Genomic DNA, 17396 nt, shown 5'->3' on the forward strand with positions numbered 1-17396 from the left:
GCGGCAAAAACAGCACAAGTGTTCATGACAAATTCATTGCTTTCTGCACACAAAGATGTGGTACACATTCTTCCTGTTTTCAGCATTGAAGCCAGCCATTTGCACGACATCCTGAAAAAAGTAATTTTGGGTCTTGAAAAAGCGGGACTTACAGTAATTGCCGTTATCACTGATAACAACGCTGTGAACTGAAAAGTAATGTAATTTTTTTCAAAAAACATCTCGATAGACATTGTTTACCCACATCCAGCAGACAATTCAAGGCCGCTATTTTTTGTTGTCGATACCGTGCATTTAATTAACTGTATCCATAACAACTGGTTGAACCAGAAAAATGAAGGCTGTTCCATTTTTTATCCCGAATTTTCAAGTACGACATCACAGGTGCAAGTGAAGAAAGCAACATTTGAGACACTTAGTGAACTGTACGCTTCCGAGCAACACAATCTCTCGAAGCTTGGATACGGACTAACTTATAAGGCTTTGAACCCCTCTAACATCGAAAGACAAAACGTGAAGCTAGCACTGAAAGTGATCAGTCCATTTATTGCAGAAGCACTAAAAACTTATGGTGCAAAGCTTGGTTTGAGTTGTGCCAGAGAAACTGCTGAATTCATTGAATTAATACACAAGTGGTGGTGCGTTGTGAACACTAAGACACCATCGAAAGGCAAGCACCTAAGAAATGCTCTTCAAGCACCCGTAAGAAGTATGGAGGACATGCAGCTGCAGTTTCTTAATGCATTTGTGGACTGGCTTGACACTTGGGAAAACTTGAAGATTGGCCCTGGCCGTGCAGGACTGTTAACCACGGAGACGCACTCGGCGCTACGTCTCACGTCGTACTCCTTGATCGAAGTCAGTCGGTATTGCCTGGAGGAGCTAGGTTTTGAATATGTCTTGCTTGCAAAGTTTCAGACTGACAGCCTCGAGGAGAGGTTTGGTCGTTACCGTCGGCTATGTGGATCCAACTACCATATTTCCGTCCAACAAATATTTAAATCAGAAGCAAAACTGAGGCTTCAGAACTTGCTGGTTTTTCCAGATATGAAAGAACTGTCCCAACCCAGCAGTATTGTGTTTGATGCAGCCAAGGTGATAGAAGAATATGGCATCAAATTGACTGAAGAGGACGTGAAATCAAAAAAGGAAAGCTTGCCTGCAATAGTGTATATTGCAGGTTACTGCGCCCACGCCGCTCTCAGGAAAATTCCCTGTGAAGATTGTGCGGCCAACATCACGAGACAAGATAGGGATATACCAATGGTTAATGATAAGCTAATCGAAGGCCTCACAAGAGGGGCCCTAAAATTTCCCCAACCAGTAGTAATAAGTGCTGTTCTGCACACACAAATCGTGCTTGAAAAGCTGACCTCGAAAGAGAACACCGCCCGGTTTCATGCAGCACGGCACCAAAGGCAGCTTCTTCTCAGTTTGGTGAAGCACCTTTTAATTGACAATGAAGATTTGGACATTTGTTGCAAAAGACACCATCCGGAGACAATGCTTCACAACATCTTGTGGGCAGCCACCAACACCTTACTGAAAAACTACGTCCAAATGAATACCGACAAGTTAACGGCGGCAAAGAAGGGCGCTACACTGAAGAGGAAACTGAAAACGCTCAATTAAGCTACCTTGAACGTCTTGAAGATTCACGTTAGAATAAACAAATGATGTCGTCTCCATAAAATATAATGGATCGTAGTTTATTTCTTTTTATTCAAAAAAATCGAAATGCGCCATACCATATTCTGGCACACTTCTAACGCTACGGCTTTCGGGCACAATAATCAAAGCTTCTTTTAGCATGTCTTAGTTTGACATAACTTGCCCTCAAATTTATATCTTCACGCTTGGCAGAAAAGTACATATATGTGATTAGCACTCTGCGACTTCTGGAAGGCAACCCCACACACATCTAGTGCATGGAAGTGAGTAGAGCCTGGACGCAGACAAACTTTTTCGCGAGGTGTGGCCCACTCGGGCAAGGTGCGTGACGTCACGGAGGGAGTGCGCAGGCCTTAACCTGTTCTAGGTGGCTTTGGTACAACCCACGGAGGAAGGTTTCCTTCCTCCGTGGGTACAACCACATCCATCCATCCATCCATGAACGAAGCTCATTTGACCGACAGTGCCTGCGATTTCAGGTGTTCGCCAGTCTTCGTTGTCGAGTTTTCACTGCAGACAAACCTTGAGTATGTGCTCGATGTGTTTGTACTCGTTCCTGCAAGCAGTACAAAGTTAAGGTACGTACGTTTTTTAAAAGACTTCGTTAAAAAAAGTTTGTTTTGCTGCAGCCGGTATGGTTACGTGAATCGAATGAGGCAGCCCAAACTCCTTTCGCATTTCCTGCAGATTGAATGCCAGTGTGCTGAATTCTTTTGTCACTTTTACGGCCTTTTCGCGAGCTATCACGGCGCTTCACCTTGTTATGCCTTGCCGGCTGTTTCGAAAGTACTTGGCCACAGTGAGCTGGGCTATATTGTGTGTGAGTGTGTGTGCGCGTGTTGTTTCACGGCGCGTGTGCTTGCGTGGGCGTTCGCTGCGCACGTGTGCATGTTACGTGGTGTGCGTGGGGGTTCGCGCGTGCGCGCGTGTGTGTGTGCGGGTGTGTGCATGCGTATGTGAATGGGTTCGCGGCGCGTGTTTATGTGAGTGTGTGTAGGTTCACACGTGCGCGCGCGCGCGCGTGTGTGCGTGCGCATGTGGGTGGGTCCGCGGCGCGTGTTAATGTGTGTGTGTAGGTTCACACGCGTGCGCGTTGAATGTGTGTTGCGTGCGCGTGTGTGCGAGACTGAGTGAGAGAGAGCAGCGTAATATCGATAAGCGCCGAGTTTTGTTTTAGGCAGGTGATTGCAATTGTCGAAAGCTCTAAGCTAGTCTTCCACGTGAACGAAGCGACCACGCGTACGAAGCGACAATTTTTTCTTGTCTCTTGGTTTACTATCACGTATATGTTGCAGGTGTGCTTAGCGGTCCTGCGTAGCTATCGCAACTTCGCTGCCTCATTATTTGCTGTGAGTGAAAATTACACGGTTTTCTGGCGTGCATTACACACTGCTGTCCGCTCTGCTTCTGTATTTTTTCAGAAGAATGTATTGCAGCGTGCCTTTCTGCAAGTCGGACAAAAAAAGAAAGCTCGGAATAAGTTTTCATGAATTTCCTGCGAACGATGACCTTCGCCAAGCGTGGCTGAAGGCGATATCAAAAAAAGATTTTGTCCCAAATGACAAATCATCAAGCAGTGTCGTCTGCAGCCTTCATTTTGCGGATTCAGACTACACTTTGGGGTCCACAAAGCTTCGCCGCCTCAAGCGGGATGCTGTTCCGAGTGTATTTTCGGGATACCCAACCTACATGCACCCGCAAAAACCACCAAAACGGCGTAAATTGGAGTGAAAGGTACAGGACTTCCCTTCAGACAAAAAAAAAAAAGGCATCAAGTTTATCAAGTTGTCATGCCAAAATGAGTGGTTCAGCCTGTGACAGTGCAACCACTCAGGCCATTCGTCAAATTCTGATGGCTCGTTGCCATCAGTCCCTGAAGGAAATACAGAGGCGAGTTTTCAAGGTGCGGGCCATGACGGAGGCCATCTGCCGCAGACTTCTGTAAGCCATGTGTCAATATTTAGCCCCAAGGAGGATCAGGTCGCTATAGGGGCGAAAACATATGCACAAGATGCAGTTGGTGAACTGCAGTGGCCTACTACTAACTCAGTTGAATGTTCAGCGCAAACTTGTGATGAATTTGTAGCACCCTCGTTCGGGCGGCGCGCAAACCGGAGAGCGCGCGATGGCGACAGAGGAAAATAAAGAAGGTGCTAGGCCGTGGCACGTGAAGCCACAGCTCACGTTCCGGGCTGGCATCGGTTATCGTTCAGGCGTGTCTTTCTTTCGCTCCTGTGGCTTAAGCCTACAAGTGGTGACCTCGGACGAAGACAATGACTGACTCGAATGCACCCTCAACCAAACAAGCCTCACGTCCGCAGGACGTCTCGGCCGTGTAACTGCGTCTCCCATCTTTCTGGCCACAGGACCCGCAAGTTTGGTTTCATCAGGTCGAGGCGCAATTCTCCCTGTACCGCATCGCCTCGGAAACGACACGCTACTACCACGTAGCCTCCGTCCTTCCTCCTGACGTTGCCAGCGAGCTCTCCGACGTCCTCTCCAACCCCTCGGACACTACGCCATATCAGCACCTTAAAACCAAGGTGCTGGAACGATTCATGCCTTCGGAACGCGTCCGCCTACAGCAGCTCCTTGCAGAGGGGGACCTTGGCGACAGGCGCCCCTCCCAACTACTGCGCCGAATGTGACAGCTTCTTGGGAAACACGACGTCTCTGCCCACTCAGCGTTGCTTTGCGAGCTCTTCCTCCAACGCCTTTCTCAGCCAATCCGCCTCGTCCTCGCGGCGGCCGGCGACGTCAATCTCGACCGCCTGGCGGAGCTCGCCGATCAGGTTCATGAAGCGACCTCCCCATCTGTCAACGCTGTCTTACCACCAGCAGACACAGCGATTTCGCGTCTTAAGGCCCGCATCGACGAACTCGCCGCCTCCATTGCCGCACTCCTGAGCCCCCTGCAGGAGACTAGTTCGCCGCGTTCCGGTCGTCGAGCTCTTCCATGCACACGAGATGCTCGGAGTCCCAGCCCTCCACCCCTCTGCTGGTACCACCGGCGTTTCCGACACCGAGCCACGAAGTGTACACCCCCATGTTCGTGGCAGGGAAACGCCTGCCGGGATCACTGACGGCGGCGTGTGATCTCCCTTCTCGTCCCAGCCACTTTTTCATGGTCACGGACCAGCTATCGGGCGCCAGGTTTCTTATAGATACGGGCGCGGAAATTAGCGTTGTGCCCCCGACTAAGGCTGATCGTTCAAAGTCACAGGGGCAAGTGCTTCGTGCTGCCAACGCCTCGTCTATAGCAACGTATGGGCTCCGATCTCTCACCCTCGACTTCGGCCTTCGCTGCATTTTCCGGTGGGTTTTCGTCATCGCAGACGTGGTTCAACCGATCATCGGCTCGGACTTCCTCTCATACTTCGATTTGGACGTCAGCGTGCGGCGGCGCCGCCTCATAGATGGTAAGACTCGTCTCTCCATCTCGGGAGTCTTGTCCGACATCGCTCCAATGGCCATCCGCATGCTGATACCTTCCTCACCGTTCGAAAAAATCTTGGCGAGTTTCCCGGAGTTAACTAAACCGTGCAACCTCACTCAGCCGCCTAAACATACGGTGACACACCACATCGTCACCCGGGATCCACCGGCAGCCGCTCGACCACGCCGCCTGTTCGGAGACCGCCTAGCTATTGCTAAACGGGAGTTTGACCACATGCTGCAGCTCGGCATTATCCGCCCGTTGTCAAGCGCTTGGGCTTCCCCGCTGCATTTGGCGCCAAAGCGTGATCCTGGTGACTGGCGTCCTTGTGGGGACTATCGAGCGTTGAACGCCAAGACTGTCCACGACAGCTACCCTCTACCTCACATCCAGGATTTTACATCGCGCCTCGACGGCTGCACAATTTTCAGCAAAGTGGACCTTGTTAAGGCGTACCACCAGATTCCTGTCAAGCCCGCCGACATACCTAAGACCGCCATAACGACGCCCTTTGGGTTGTTTGAATACGTGCGGATGCCTTTTGGACTCCCCAATTCGGCTAAAACTTTCCAGCGGTTCGTTTCTGAGGTCACACGGGGTCTTCCTACTGTGTTTGCGTATAGACGATGTCCTCATCTCCAGCCGCACACCTGAAGATCATGAGCACCATCTACGCGCTCTGTTCCAACGTCTTCAGCAGTACGGCCTCGTTGTGAACGCCTCTAAGTGTACTTTCGGCGCATCTGAGCTCGAGTTCTTGGGCCATCACATATCATCAAAAGGAATACGCCCTCTCCGGTCCCACGTTAAAGCAATTCAGGATTATCCTCAGCCTACAACACTGCGCCAATTACGCCAATTCCTGGGGCTTGTGAATTTTTCCAGGCACTTCATACCACACTGTGCCGAACTGCTACGACCGCTCACCGACCTCCTTAGGTCGACCGACGGCCCGTCCTCCACCATTCCTTGGTCGTCAGAGGCCCAGGCCGCCTTTGCTGCTGCTAAGCAAGCGGTCGCTAACACCGTGCTTCTCATTCATCCACGCAGCAACGCCCCTGCTCGGTTGATGGTGGACGCATCCAGCGTGGCCGTCGGAGCCGTCTTACAGCAGTGCATTAACTCCGAGTGGAGACCCTTGTCGTTTTACTCTCGGAAGCTACTTCCTGCTGAGACCCGCTACAGCGTCTTTGGCCGGGAATTACTAGCCATCTACGCTGCAATACAGCACTTTCGGCATTTCCTGGAATGATGCTCGTTTTACGTGCTGACTGACCATAAGCCTCTGGCGTATGTTTTCCGCACTAACTCATCCAAGTACGTGCCCCGTGAACTCCGCCATCTGGCTTATATATCGGAGTTCACGACTGACATCCGCCACGTGAAAGGAGCTGACAACACCGCCGCAGATGCCCTTTCTCGTATAGCCGCGGTTGACTCTCCACCGCCAACCATCGACTGGGCCTCATTCTCCTCGGCACAGCAGGATGATAGAGAGCTTGCCGCTTTTCGGGAGAACCCCCGTTCTCTCCGACTACGCCTGGTGCCTCATCCATTATCATCTGAGCGCTTGTGGTGCGATGTCTCAGCCGACCTTCCCCGCCCTTTCGTTCCCGCTTCATTACGACGCACCGTTTTCCACTCCTTACACGACATATGCCACCCTGGCATTCGGGCTACTCAGCGTCTTCTCACCCAGCGCTATGTCTGGCCCGGAATCAACGGTGATGTGCGCGCTTGGACGCGCATGTGCCTGCCCTGCCAGATGACAAAGGTCTCCCGTCATACTAAGACGCCGCCCCAACCTTTCCTTCCACCCGGCCGTCGTTTCGACCATGTTCATCTAGACATTGTGGGCCCTCTACCAGTGTCTCAGGGGTACCGTTATATATTGACCATGGTCGATCGCCTCACACGCTGGCCAGAGGCTGTTCCAATTCAAGATATCACAGCCGAGACAGTTGCCCGCGTTTTCATTTCTACGTGGGTATCCCGTTTTGGCTGTCCTGGCACCATGACAACAGACCGTGGACGTCAGTTTGAGTCCTCGCTGTTTACTTGCCTTAATCGGATTCTCGGAGCCAGACAATGCCGTACCACGGCTTATCATCCCTGCGCCAACGGCATGGTGGAACGCCTTCACCGACACTGAAGACCGCCTTGACTACCCGCCTCAATAGAGCCACCTGGGTTGATGCCTTGCCACTGGTGCTCTTAGGCTTACGAGCTGTCATCCGGGCAGACCTGCAGTGCTAAACAGCAGAGCTGGTGTATGGCACTTCTCTACGGCTTCCGGGAGACTTCTTCACGTCAACGAAGCTACCAGACCAGCCACAGCAATTCCTACAACGCCTCCTCGACTGCGTTCAAGACCTCCGGCCCACTCCACCCAGACCTTCCGAACACAAGACCATATTCGTCCACCCTGATCTGGCCACTGCAACACATGTTTTCGTGCGCCACGACGCGGTCAGACCACCTTTGACACCAGCCTACGACGGACCATTCCGCGTCCTTCAACGCAACCCCAAAACTGCCACTCTACTTCAGAACGGCCGTGAAGAGACAGTCAGCTTGGACCGACTCAAGCCGGCGTACCTGGAGACTGCCCTAGAAAGCCTCTCATCTACAACTGATCTTCCGTTGGAATACCACAAACGGCATGTCACATTCCGACTTCCAGTCTACACGGGGGGCCCTGTAGCGCCCTCGTTCGGGCGGCGCGCAAACCGGAGAGCGCGCGATGGCGACAGAGGAAAATAAAGAAGGCGCTAGGCCGTGGCACGTGAAGCCACGGCTCACGTTCCGGGCTGGCATCGGTTATCGTTCAGGCGTGTCTTTCTTTCGCTCCTGTGGCATAAGCCTACAAATTCCTTCCACGCAGGCAGTCAGATGCAAGGGCAATCAACAGAATAAGGGTGCAATTGTTTAGAAAAGCAGATACTGTAAGTAGACTGCAGCGAGAAAACAGCCGCCGCCTAAAAAAGAAGCTCAGTGGTTATGAGAACAACACCGTCCACTCGGCAATCAGAAAATTCTGACTACTTCTATTTACTGCATTGATGAGCGGTTGTAATTTTTTTATTAAACGTCTCACACAGGCTGCGAAGGCTGAGTTTTCGTCCTCTGCGCCCGCCCGCGCCAGGGAAAGCCAGAGAAAGCGACCTTAGGCTACGCGCGCCGCGGTGCGGCGAAAAACGCGGACACGCCCCCTTTTCAACTTACGCTCACTCCGGGCGATTGGGACGGCCGGAGCAACGGCGCGCCGCCGGCAGCCGATCGCGGAGGCCACGAGCATAGCACTATATGGGGGGATGGTTTCTTCTTCATGCCCGCACACCCGGCACATCGCACTCGTGTCATCGGTATCCTCGTCGAATCGGCGACGGTACACAAGGGTCCGTAGTTCCCCAGCCCGTGCTGCGAATAGAAGGCCACCAGCGCCATTGTTGTCGTACATGTGCTCCTTTTCTATTTCATTTTTGCAACTTCGATATACCGTCAAGGTTTCCTTGGAACGCATCGCCCTCTGCCACTGCTCGTTCTCTTCCTCCCGTACCTGTTCTTGGACGGCACGGGCCCATCCGCTCTTTGTGCTTGCCTTGACGGGTTTCGCGAAGAAACCAAACTTTCGGCGCAGGGTGTACACCCGCGCAGTCCACTGTGTCGTTATTCCAGTCAAGCTGGTGTATCGGAACAAGCGCCTTGCCCACATGTTGTCATCCATGATACGCAGGCAGCCCTCGTCTCTTGCTCCTGGCTTCTATCTTGCTCCTGGCTTCTCGGGTCTTATACGAAGACCATCCAACATCTCCTTGAATGGCCTCTATAGCAACTCGTCCATGGCATCCCAAGGTCAGTCGACCAACCTCTCACTGCCCTCTTTCCAGCCACTGTCTGGTTCCTGGTTGGAAGGATAGTACAGCATTGGAAAATGACAAGCGTGGGACCTGCACACACTTCCACATTTCCCGAACCAGCATGAAGCGGTTACAGCCCAAAGACTTCGTTTGCGCATCACGTTTGCCGCTTTGAGTGACGTTTGGCGGATGTTTTCCTCGTGAATGTCTAGAACATGCCCTGATGTGCTGAGTTGGACACCGATGTGTCTGTACTCTTCCTTCCATGGAATGTGCCCACCCTCTGGCAGAAACACTGCCGCAGTAATATCTGTGCCTGCGAACACCAGCACCGCTGATTTCTTGGCATTGAAGCAGAGTCCAAGTTCGCTTAGGTGATTTGCCGATAATGAAACGAGGTGCTGGAGGTCACCCAGACTGTCAGCCATCATGACAATATCATCCATGTATACCAAGCCCGGAAGCCTCCAGGCCACTGGGGCTCCGCCTTATGAGGGAGCAAGAGAGAATCCACCTCCATCCGTCAGCAGCGCCCTCTCGAAGCTGGCCGTATATAGCATATACAGCAGCGGCGACAATGGACATCCCTGTTTGAGAATCCGCTTCACCATCACTGGTTCGGCTTGAGCTTCGGCAAACACGCCACCACCGTATTGTCCGTGTACAGCCGTCGCAGCAGACTAACCCATGTCCTCGGCATGCCAATCTGCGTCATGCAGTGAAACGAAAGTCCATGCCATACGCTATCATATGCCTTCACAGCGTCGAGAAAACAAGTGTACAGTCCTCTGTTCTTCTTTCGTGCTAACTCGTGCTAACAATGTGTTGAGCACAAACACATTGTCCTCGAGGTGCCGTCTGCTGCGGAAACCATTTTGCAGCTCTGTTAACTTGTTGTCGTGTTCTGCCTAGCCGCCCATCCACGTCTTTGAGATTTGTGCGAAAGTTCAGTATAGCACGATGATAACTGTGAGTGGTCAGTACTCATGTAGCAAACCTAAATCTCCTCCTTTCTTCGGTGCCAGGATCACTCGGCCACATCGCCAATCAACTGGTATTGGTTCTCCTGCCATGATGCCCGAGAAGATATCTGCCGGCTTCTGCCTGGCCTCTTCTCCTAAGCATTTGAGCAGCCCCGCAGGTATGCCGTCCAGCCCCCAGATGGTGTGTGCTCCTATGCGTTTAATCGCTCTGTCCAGGGCTGGATGGGTCACTTCCTAATTCACCTTGTTGCTCAGGCAGTATTCGTTGATGGGGTTATCGATGGTTATTTTGATCTCTGGATTGCCATTGCTGAAATCGTACAGTTTACACACGTGGTCGGCTAGGTGCTTGTCCATGTCCGATACTGGCAGTCCTGTATACTCGTGCCGAATTTGGGGTACCTTGGCTTTCCCACTCAGGGACGACACGTAGGTCCAGAACTTCCTGACCCCATTTTGTCCATCCCCTGTGAAAGATTGGAGTTGGCTGCTGTTGTGTTCAGCGATTTTGCTTTGGACTATTGTCTGCGTAGCCTGTTTGCAGTTTAGGTATTCCTGCATTGCTTGGAGAGCGTCACTTGCGGAAAGGGTTTTCACTGCTTTGCTGTGCCAGTGGTTTGCATCTTTGCGCTCGTCCAAGGCTTTACACACTTCTTGATCCCACCATTCTTTTCGTCGCACCTCTCCTCGTGAATTGGAGTGGACTTCGTGTTTCCACATTAAGCGTCACAGTTCCTCCACGAACTCTCTATACTTGAGAGGTTTAGAGGTCTGTAGGCTGTTCTCAAATTCCTGGGCAATGTCTTCGTAGGTGGCTTCAGGCAGAAATCGTTGCGCAGGCTTCCGGCATACTCGCTTTTTTTAAACCACGTGGAGGAGCAGATTGTTAGGCTGATCCTGTTGTGGTCACTCTCAATGCTAAAGTGCCCCCCCCCACCGCCCCTTATCAATGTTGAAGTGGTTGACCTGACGTGCCAGTCCAAATGAGACAAGTACATAGTCAATACATGCCCGACTGTTTCTGGCACACCATTTAAATTCTCCTTCGCAATATGGCCTGAGGTTGGCTACCTCTTGGTTGTGCCTTCTTTTACAATGCTGCATGAGGTCGCCATTGAAGTCTATGAATCCATCTATTTCTTGGATGTGGCCATTGAAGTCTCCCAGAATCAGCACTTCACTCCCCGTCCCTCAACGCTGGATGTCCTCACTGATGCACTGCATAGTTCGGACGTTACCGTCGTGTGTCCACTCGTGACCATGAGATAGAGTACACACACTATTGTAGGAACCCCTAAGATTGTTCCGTGGATCCACATATGTGTTCACTACAATGGCACTTTAGTTCTTCCCACACTTGTTCATTACGCAATAGGAAGCCTATTCCACCAACTTTGTGTGCTTCCCCTTCACGGTTGTTACCGGCCCACTGCCACTGTGAATTAACTGGTGGCTCCTCTAGCTCGCGAAGATGCGTCTCTGCAACCACGTAAAGCTCTATAGCCTCAGAATCCAACATCCTGCAGAGCTCCTCCCACTTGCTTAGCTTTCTTGCTCCATGCATGTTTAGGAAGCCTACTTGTGGAAGTAACTCTCGTGCGATATGGCGTCTGCCTCCTGCATGTACTCTCATTGGCTTGAGTCTAGTGAGCGTACTTTCTGCCTGGGGGGTCGCTGCTTTCTGGCCATCTGAAGTAGTGCCTTCCCTATGACTGCCATTATCGGGGTGGTAAGGTTGCTTGTCAGCCGCGTCCCACTCGGGGCTGCTGCTCGGTGTCCTAAAAAAGAGCAAAGTCTGCGGCCTAGACAACTACCAGCTTCCTGTGGTCTATAATGTTGCTGTGGATCACCTTCAGGTTTCCTTCCCCCTGGAATAACAAGCTCTACTCTTGTTCCCAGTTCAGCACACATTCAATCAAGACATTGGTTCCAGCCTTTATGCCATGCCACATCTCTTGCTCGTCCTTGTTGAGTTTCTGGCGTCCCCTATATAACAAAGAAGTGGCCACTACCTGTAGTCTTCCAGGTCAGTATGTTGGCCTTTAAGGTTTGGGCCACATCCTCTGGCGCCTCATCTTTCTGCAGGTTGCTGAGACCCTCGCGTAGGACAACCTTGGCTTTAGGTATGTTCCAAATATCTGCTGCAGAATCCACTTGAGCGCTGATTTCTTGGATAGAGGCACCATCACTCACATGGTAGTGAACCAGCTTGTTCCATTTTACCGTGTGGAGGACTGTGTGTTTCATCCTGGCGGCGTTCTCATCTCCATAGATGAATGCATGCCGCTCTTTCCTCTTGACACCCGTCATGTCCTTGAGGTGTTCTTGCGCGTGTGGAGTGGCAGCTGGGGAGCTTCCTGGTGTTGTCAATTCTTGTATCTGTTATGCTTTCTTCTTCTCCTCGCCTTTCTTGCTTAAGGCAACTTTCCATGCTTGTCCTGTTTGCGGACCTTCTGTCCCCGCATTCTGATCACTTTCTGACACCTTGTCTCTCTCTTACCTGAGCCCAGGCTACTCTTAGGTTGGCATTTTGTGTTGTCGCCTGTTGTTGCGCATCCAGATACCCGCCTCGTTTTCTCCTCTGCTGCAGCGCTGTCCAGGGCTAAATTTTGATCTGCTGCCTCTGAGCGTGCATACAGAAGAGCTTTTCGAAGCTCTTCAACTTGCGCGCACAGAGCTATCCTTCATATCACTGAGCGCCACCTGTTGCCCTGACGGCAAGTGTGGTCCAATCTTTTTGTGTGCATGGCGTCACGTAGTATAGGCGAAAGTATTACAAAATGGCAGCCGAATGTCATTCTCTGGCATACCACCTCAATGCATAGTCTGCCAGAAAGAGACCCTCGCTCGGTTGGCATTCCATCGTACAGATCTGATGCTTCCGCGCAGTCATTTGTACCACGCACTTTCAATGAGAAGAAGCTGTTTTTTTATAAACAAACGAGGGTGTGGCACAAAGAGAGGAAGTAGGCAATCTTATTTTAAATACACATGTTTTTATTCTGCTGAATCACTGCCAGCAGGCAAAAATAGCCTTTGCCTGGCCAATAAGACGTAGAAAATGACAACTAGCATCCCGTGAAACACTTTCTTTTTTACTGGAAGTTGCAGTAGGAGTCGAACGTGTTGACGAAGCTGAGAGCCAGGTCGTAGCAAAACGCATATTGCTCCTGTAAACAAAAAGAGGAGCAGTTTTATGAGCTGTACATTTATCTGAAATAAAGAATATTTATTCTTACTTGCAACACCTAACAAACATGCTAACACATTTGCCAACCAATGAATGCAAGCTGAAGATGTAGTTTCAGATGATGATGTACCTGCAAAACCATTGGGCGTCATACGTCATGCTGCCAGCGTGTTGGCGTTGTCTGCTTCCTAGCAAACATCGACGCTTCTCAATATTCAATGATGAGTGAGTAGAACAGTGGATCTAACTTGCATATTCTTTTACAGAAGTACGTGACAAGAAAACAAATAGGAGGTATTTCATTGTTGATATTCAGATTTGATATTGTAAAAGTCAGCACCTCCACGTTGATCTTTGCGTGCAAAAGCCTGTGGGAAATGTATGGCACAACGCGTGACAATAACTTCACAAATGCGTCTATTGAATGACCTCCAAGATTTGCACATTAATTTGTGAGAAAAATGGTACTCTGGACAAAGATGGGGTCTTCTCGTCACCGGAGCCAGCCTTATTCAGATGCCTGCTTTCATGCGCGAATGAAGATTGTCTTTTAATGCAGGAGTCGTTTAGGCCGAACGTTATTTCGCGAACAGTCACTTCGTTCGGGCTAAAACCTTCTTGCAGAAAAAAATTTGGCAGATTCCACGTTCCTTGGGAATGGACGTTATGCATAGTTGCAGAAAGAAAGGAAGTGACGGTGTTGCGATTCCATTATTTAGCGACACGTTATGAAATAATGCTAAGTATATGTACAAATATCGCATGAACATACATGGTGAACAGTCGAAGATGCTTATATATAAACAGTTGTTTGCACTTGCGCAACAATGCGAACAGAAACATGAGTATTAGCAACACCAGAAGCGATAAGTTTATATGAAGCGCTGTTGCTCGCGAGGGTGGCAGGCCTGGACGCTGCTATAGAAATCAACTTCAGCAGATGGCCCCTTAGTATATAAGTGGTGTTTCCCTGACGTGATGGCTGTTCACATGTGTAATGTTCAAAAAACTGGATAGCTAGCATTGAAATTACAATGGACGTTTCACGAACTTTTGGGTATATTTGAAAAAAGCAGTTTCGAGACCTTCCGTGGCTCTGTGGTGGAATAGCTCTTTGTCACAGAGAATGCTGGAGTCTCATTGCTACCGGGACTCTGTCATTTATTGTTTGCATTCGTCAGCTCAACGCTGCCGATGTCAGCTTTTCTCAACTCTCACGCGTTAAAAATGTTAATGTGTGTTCTCGCCCTTTCTGGTTAGATACTAATTATCAATTACCTGTGGCACATACCCGCAGACCAGTGGCACATACCCACCTGCGAGTATGAGCCACTGGTGGAAAGTATTTGACGACAAACAAGAGGATTGTGGCATCATTCACGTCTACACCAGCGCGTAGAAAGCATATTGGCCTCCCATACTAGTACTGGTTCATGCCAAGCTAAGGGGGTGATCACGAGCGAGAGCACCCAGACTTAAGCAGATATATATATATATATATATATATATATATATATATATATATATATATATATATATATATATATATATGAGAAAGAAGTGTATACTTAAGGGCTCGTTTTTCGTGTTTTTACACAATATAATGAGATCTAACAGACAATAAAGCCAAGGAAAGTATAGGGGAAGATATTAGATCGAATTGTAATGTAAATATGAAGAAAGAAAAGTGGGTGAAAAGATAACTTGCCATGGGCAGGAACTGAACCTGCGACCTTTGTTATCTTTTTACTCACTTTTCTTTCGTCACGTTTACATTACAATTCGTTCTAATAAGTTCCCGTGTGTGTGTGTGTGTGTGTGTGCGCGTGCATGTGTGTGTGTGTGTGTGTGTGTGTGTGTGTGTGTGTGTGTGAATCTGTAGACTGCAAAAGTGCTTGCAGTGCGCAATGAAATGCTTCCAATTTAACCATCTACTTCTCGAAACATGGCCTCAGGCACACAGCCTCTGTTCACGTATTTTGTAATCGCAAGCTTCCATCTTCCCCTTGTGGCCGTTTTTTTCGACATACATGTAGACATGCATGAAGAAGTGCGCTACTACGAAGCTATTCAGGCTTTTCGTAGTAATGCAGGCGTAGCTTGTGCGTACGTGATTGTACCATCGTGTTTTCCAAACTAAAATTTTGATTGAAAGTCAGCGCTTCTCTGTGGCCCTGTGCTTGTCCTTAATAATTTTTTTCTAGTGGTAATATCTCGTCTTCACACTGGTTAATTTATTTAGCTTGTAACCTCAGTATAAATGCATATTTAGCTTTGCTTAACACTACCCAATCATTTAACTCAAGCCTCGCCAAATAAATGTGAAACCTACGGTTGCTGGCAGCTACAGTGTCAGAGGCATGTATCTTTTAACAACACTTCTCAACACTATTTCCCGGCCTTTATTTGGTGTGTCATGGTTGAAAAATACTTCTCTGTTTCCTCTTGCTCTTTTCTCCATTTTCCTTATAAAGTACTTCATTTTCAGCTCGGGACGAAAAACCTAATATGTAGCAGAGAAGAAGAATGGTCAGGACAGTTCAGTTTTGTTTCTTCGAAATGATGTATAGCACAAGTTGTAGCCCCTATGGCAACACCGGCTGTTTTTTTTTACTACGTTCTTCTTCTCCCCTAGATGATTAGGATTTTTCTTTCCAATCCAGAAACAGTCGTACTTGGAAATTCAACTAGACCAACTTTCTTCTCTAAATACTGCTATCTCATCGACTCTCTGACTTTCCTTACCAAGTTGATGATGAATTGAGGGTGGCTGCGGCGCACGTTGCGGACGATGTGAAAAACGTCCAGCTCATGCTCCACCTTGATCTGGTCGCAGATTGCTGCCGATGCGCAGTATAGGCCACTTTTCTGGCAGCCATCGCTGGAAGTGCGAACAATCGTAGTACATCAATGAAACAAATACACTTGCACCCAAAATAAATAAAAAGTAGATCATCTCCGCAATCATTTGATTTCTTTCTTCCTGATTTACCTTTGAGTGCCACATCACAGTGCACACATTTTTGTATTCTAAATGCACATATTTGAGCCCAACTGCTTGGCGAGTCGAACAGATCTTGTGCTTGAGCCATGAAAACGCAGGCTGTTTCATAAAGCCAGTAATAATACTTATAATAATAATACTTTATTCATCAAGTGTGAACATCAAGTGTTCAGTATTTTCCCTTATTGCTTAGGTATTCATTATCCTCGCATCAAGCACTTGAGTATTTCAAGTGATTGACATTGACAATGCTAAGAACAATAGCTGTAAATAGAATGAACCATCATCTTCAAATCGGGGACAGATCACTGTACTTAATTTACTTTCTATTGCTGTTCACTAAGGTGATGAACAAGTTGAACGTTGAACTGTTGCTGAGGATGACGTTTTTTTTAGTTCATGATGATGCAATGCCTTATTGAACACGTTGTGACGCAAGTTATCTGGAAGCGAGTGAGGAATTGAAACAACTTTATTTGGTCCACAGTAGACGGGCATAAACTCGACATCATCTGGCTAGGCCCACGCGGACACGGTTAGGTTAAACCTTACCACCCTCGCACTGGCCTTCTGGACGGCCAGGATTTGAGAGGTCAGGTTGTGAGCATCAATGAGGTGTGCTCCATTTGCTCTTGGTGGAAATAGAGACAAGCAGAAGCGCCGCCCCACAGGATAACCAAGAAGCCCGCATAACTATTACATAGGGGCAGTCTGTGCTCGGGAACCGTTGCAGTGCCGCAGGGCTTGAGTAGTCGCTTGTTTGTAGCAGGCTGAGAATGACAGATGCTCGGGCCCAGCAGAGTGAATAGTGTGGCAGGCTCAGGACTATTATCGAGAGATATTGGTTCTTGCATTTCTGGTTGCACGTGTAGTGAGGCCTATGTTGCTCAGGAGATGCCATGTTATCCGGGACACGATCAGCCAAACCTCGTGCAGCCGAATGTGCCTCCTTGTTCGGATTGAGCGAGGCACCATTAGTGCTTCCAAGGTGCACGGGAAACCAAACCAATGAGCAATTTCATAAGTAATTGGCTTTTTAACAGCTTTTTTTAACGATAGCCACCATGCCCATCTGAAATACCTTGATAGTGGCCTTGCGGTCTGAATAAATAGTCTCGTGTGCACCGTCGGTCAGTGCAAGAGCAATGACAACCTGCTCTGAAATGCTGGAGCTGAAAGTGGGGATATTGGCGCAGCAGATGACCTTGAAAGCTTAGTCGACGATCACTGAAGAGGAGACTTCTTTTATGTG

General features: G+C 49.2%; 2 protein-coding genes across 4 annotated transcripts in view; one reads left to right on the forward strand and one right to left on the reverse strand.

Annotated features, from left to right (window-relative positions):
- The first annotated feature begins 1047 nt into the window (after positions 1 to 1047).
- Positions 1048 to 1632, forward strand: LOC119175556 (uncharacterized). Its single transcript, XM_037426466.2, has one exon. It carries the CDS (start codon positions 1048 to 1050, stop codon positions 1630 to 1632), a length of 585 nt encoding a protein of 194 aa, XP_037282363.2.
- Positions 1633 to 12926: 11294 nt separating this feature from the next.
- LOC119181596 (receptor-type tyrosine-protein phosphatase T) overlaps positions 12927 to 17396 on the reverse strand; it is a 224056-nt gene continuing 219586 nt past the window's right edge. For all 3 annotated transcript variants that reach the window (XM_075875913.1, XM_075875912.1, XM_075875914.1), the window contains 2 exons: positions 15886 to 16021; positions 12927 to 13120 (listed from right to left, as the gene is read on the reverse strand). In XM_075875913.1, the coding sequence (XP_075732028.1) occupies positions 13046 to 13120; positions 15886 to 16021 (211 nt within the window). In that variant the 3' untranslated portion in view covers positions 12927 to 13045. The remainder of the gene's footprint in view (positions 13121 to 15885; positions 16022 to 17396) is intronic.

Source organism: Rhipicephalus microplus, chromosome 10 (assembly GCF_043290135.1).
Source record: "Rhipicephalus microplus isolate Deutch F79 chromosome 10, USDA_Rmic, whole genome shotgun sequence".
NCBI classification, from domain to species: Eukaryota; Metazoa; Arthropoda; class Arachnida; order Ixodida; family Ixodidae; genus Rhipicephalus; species Rhipicephalus microplus.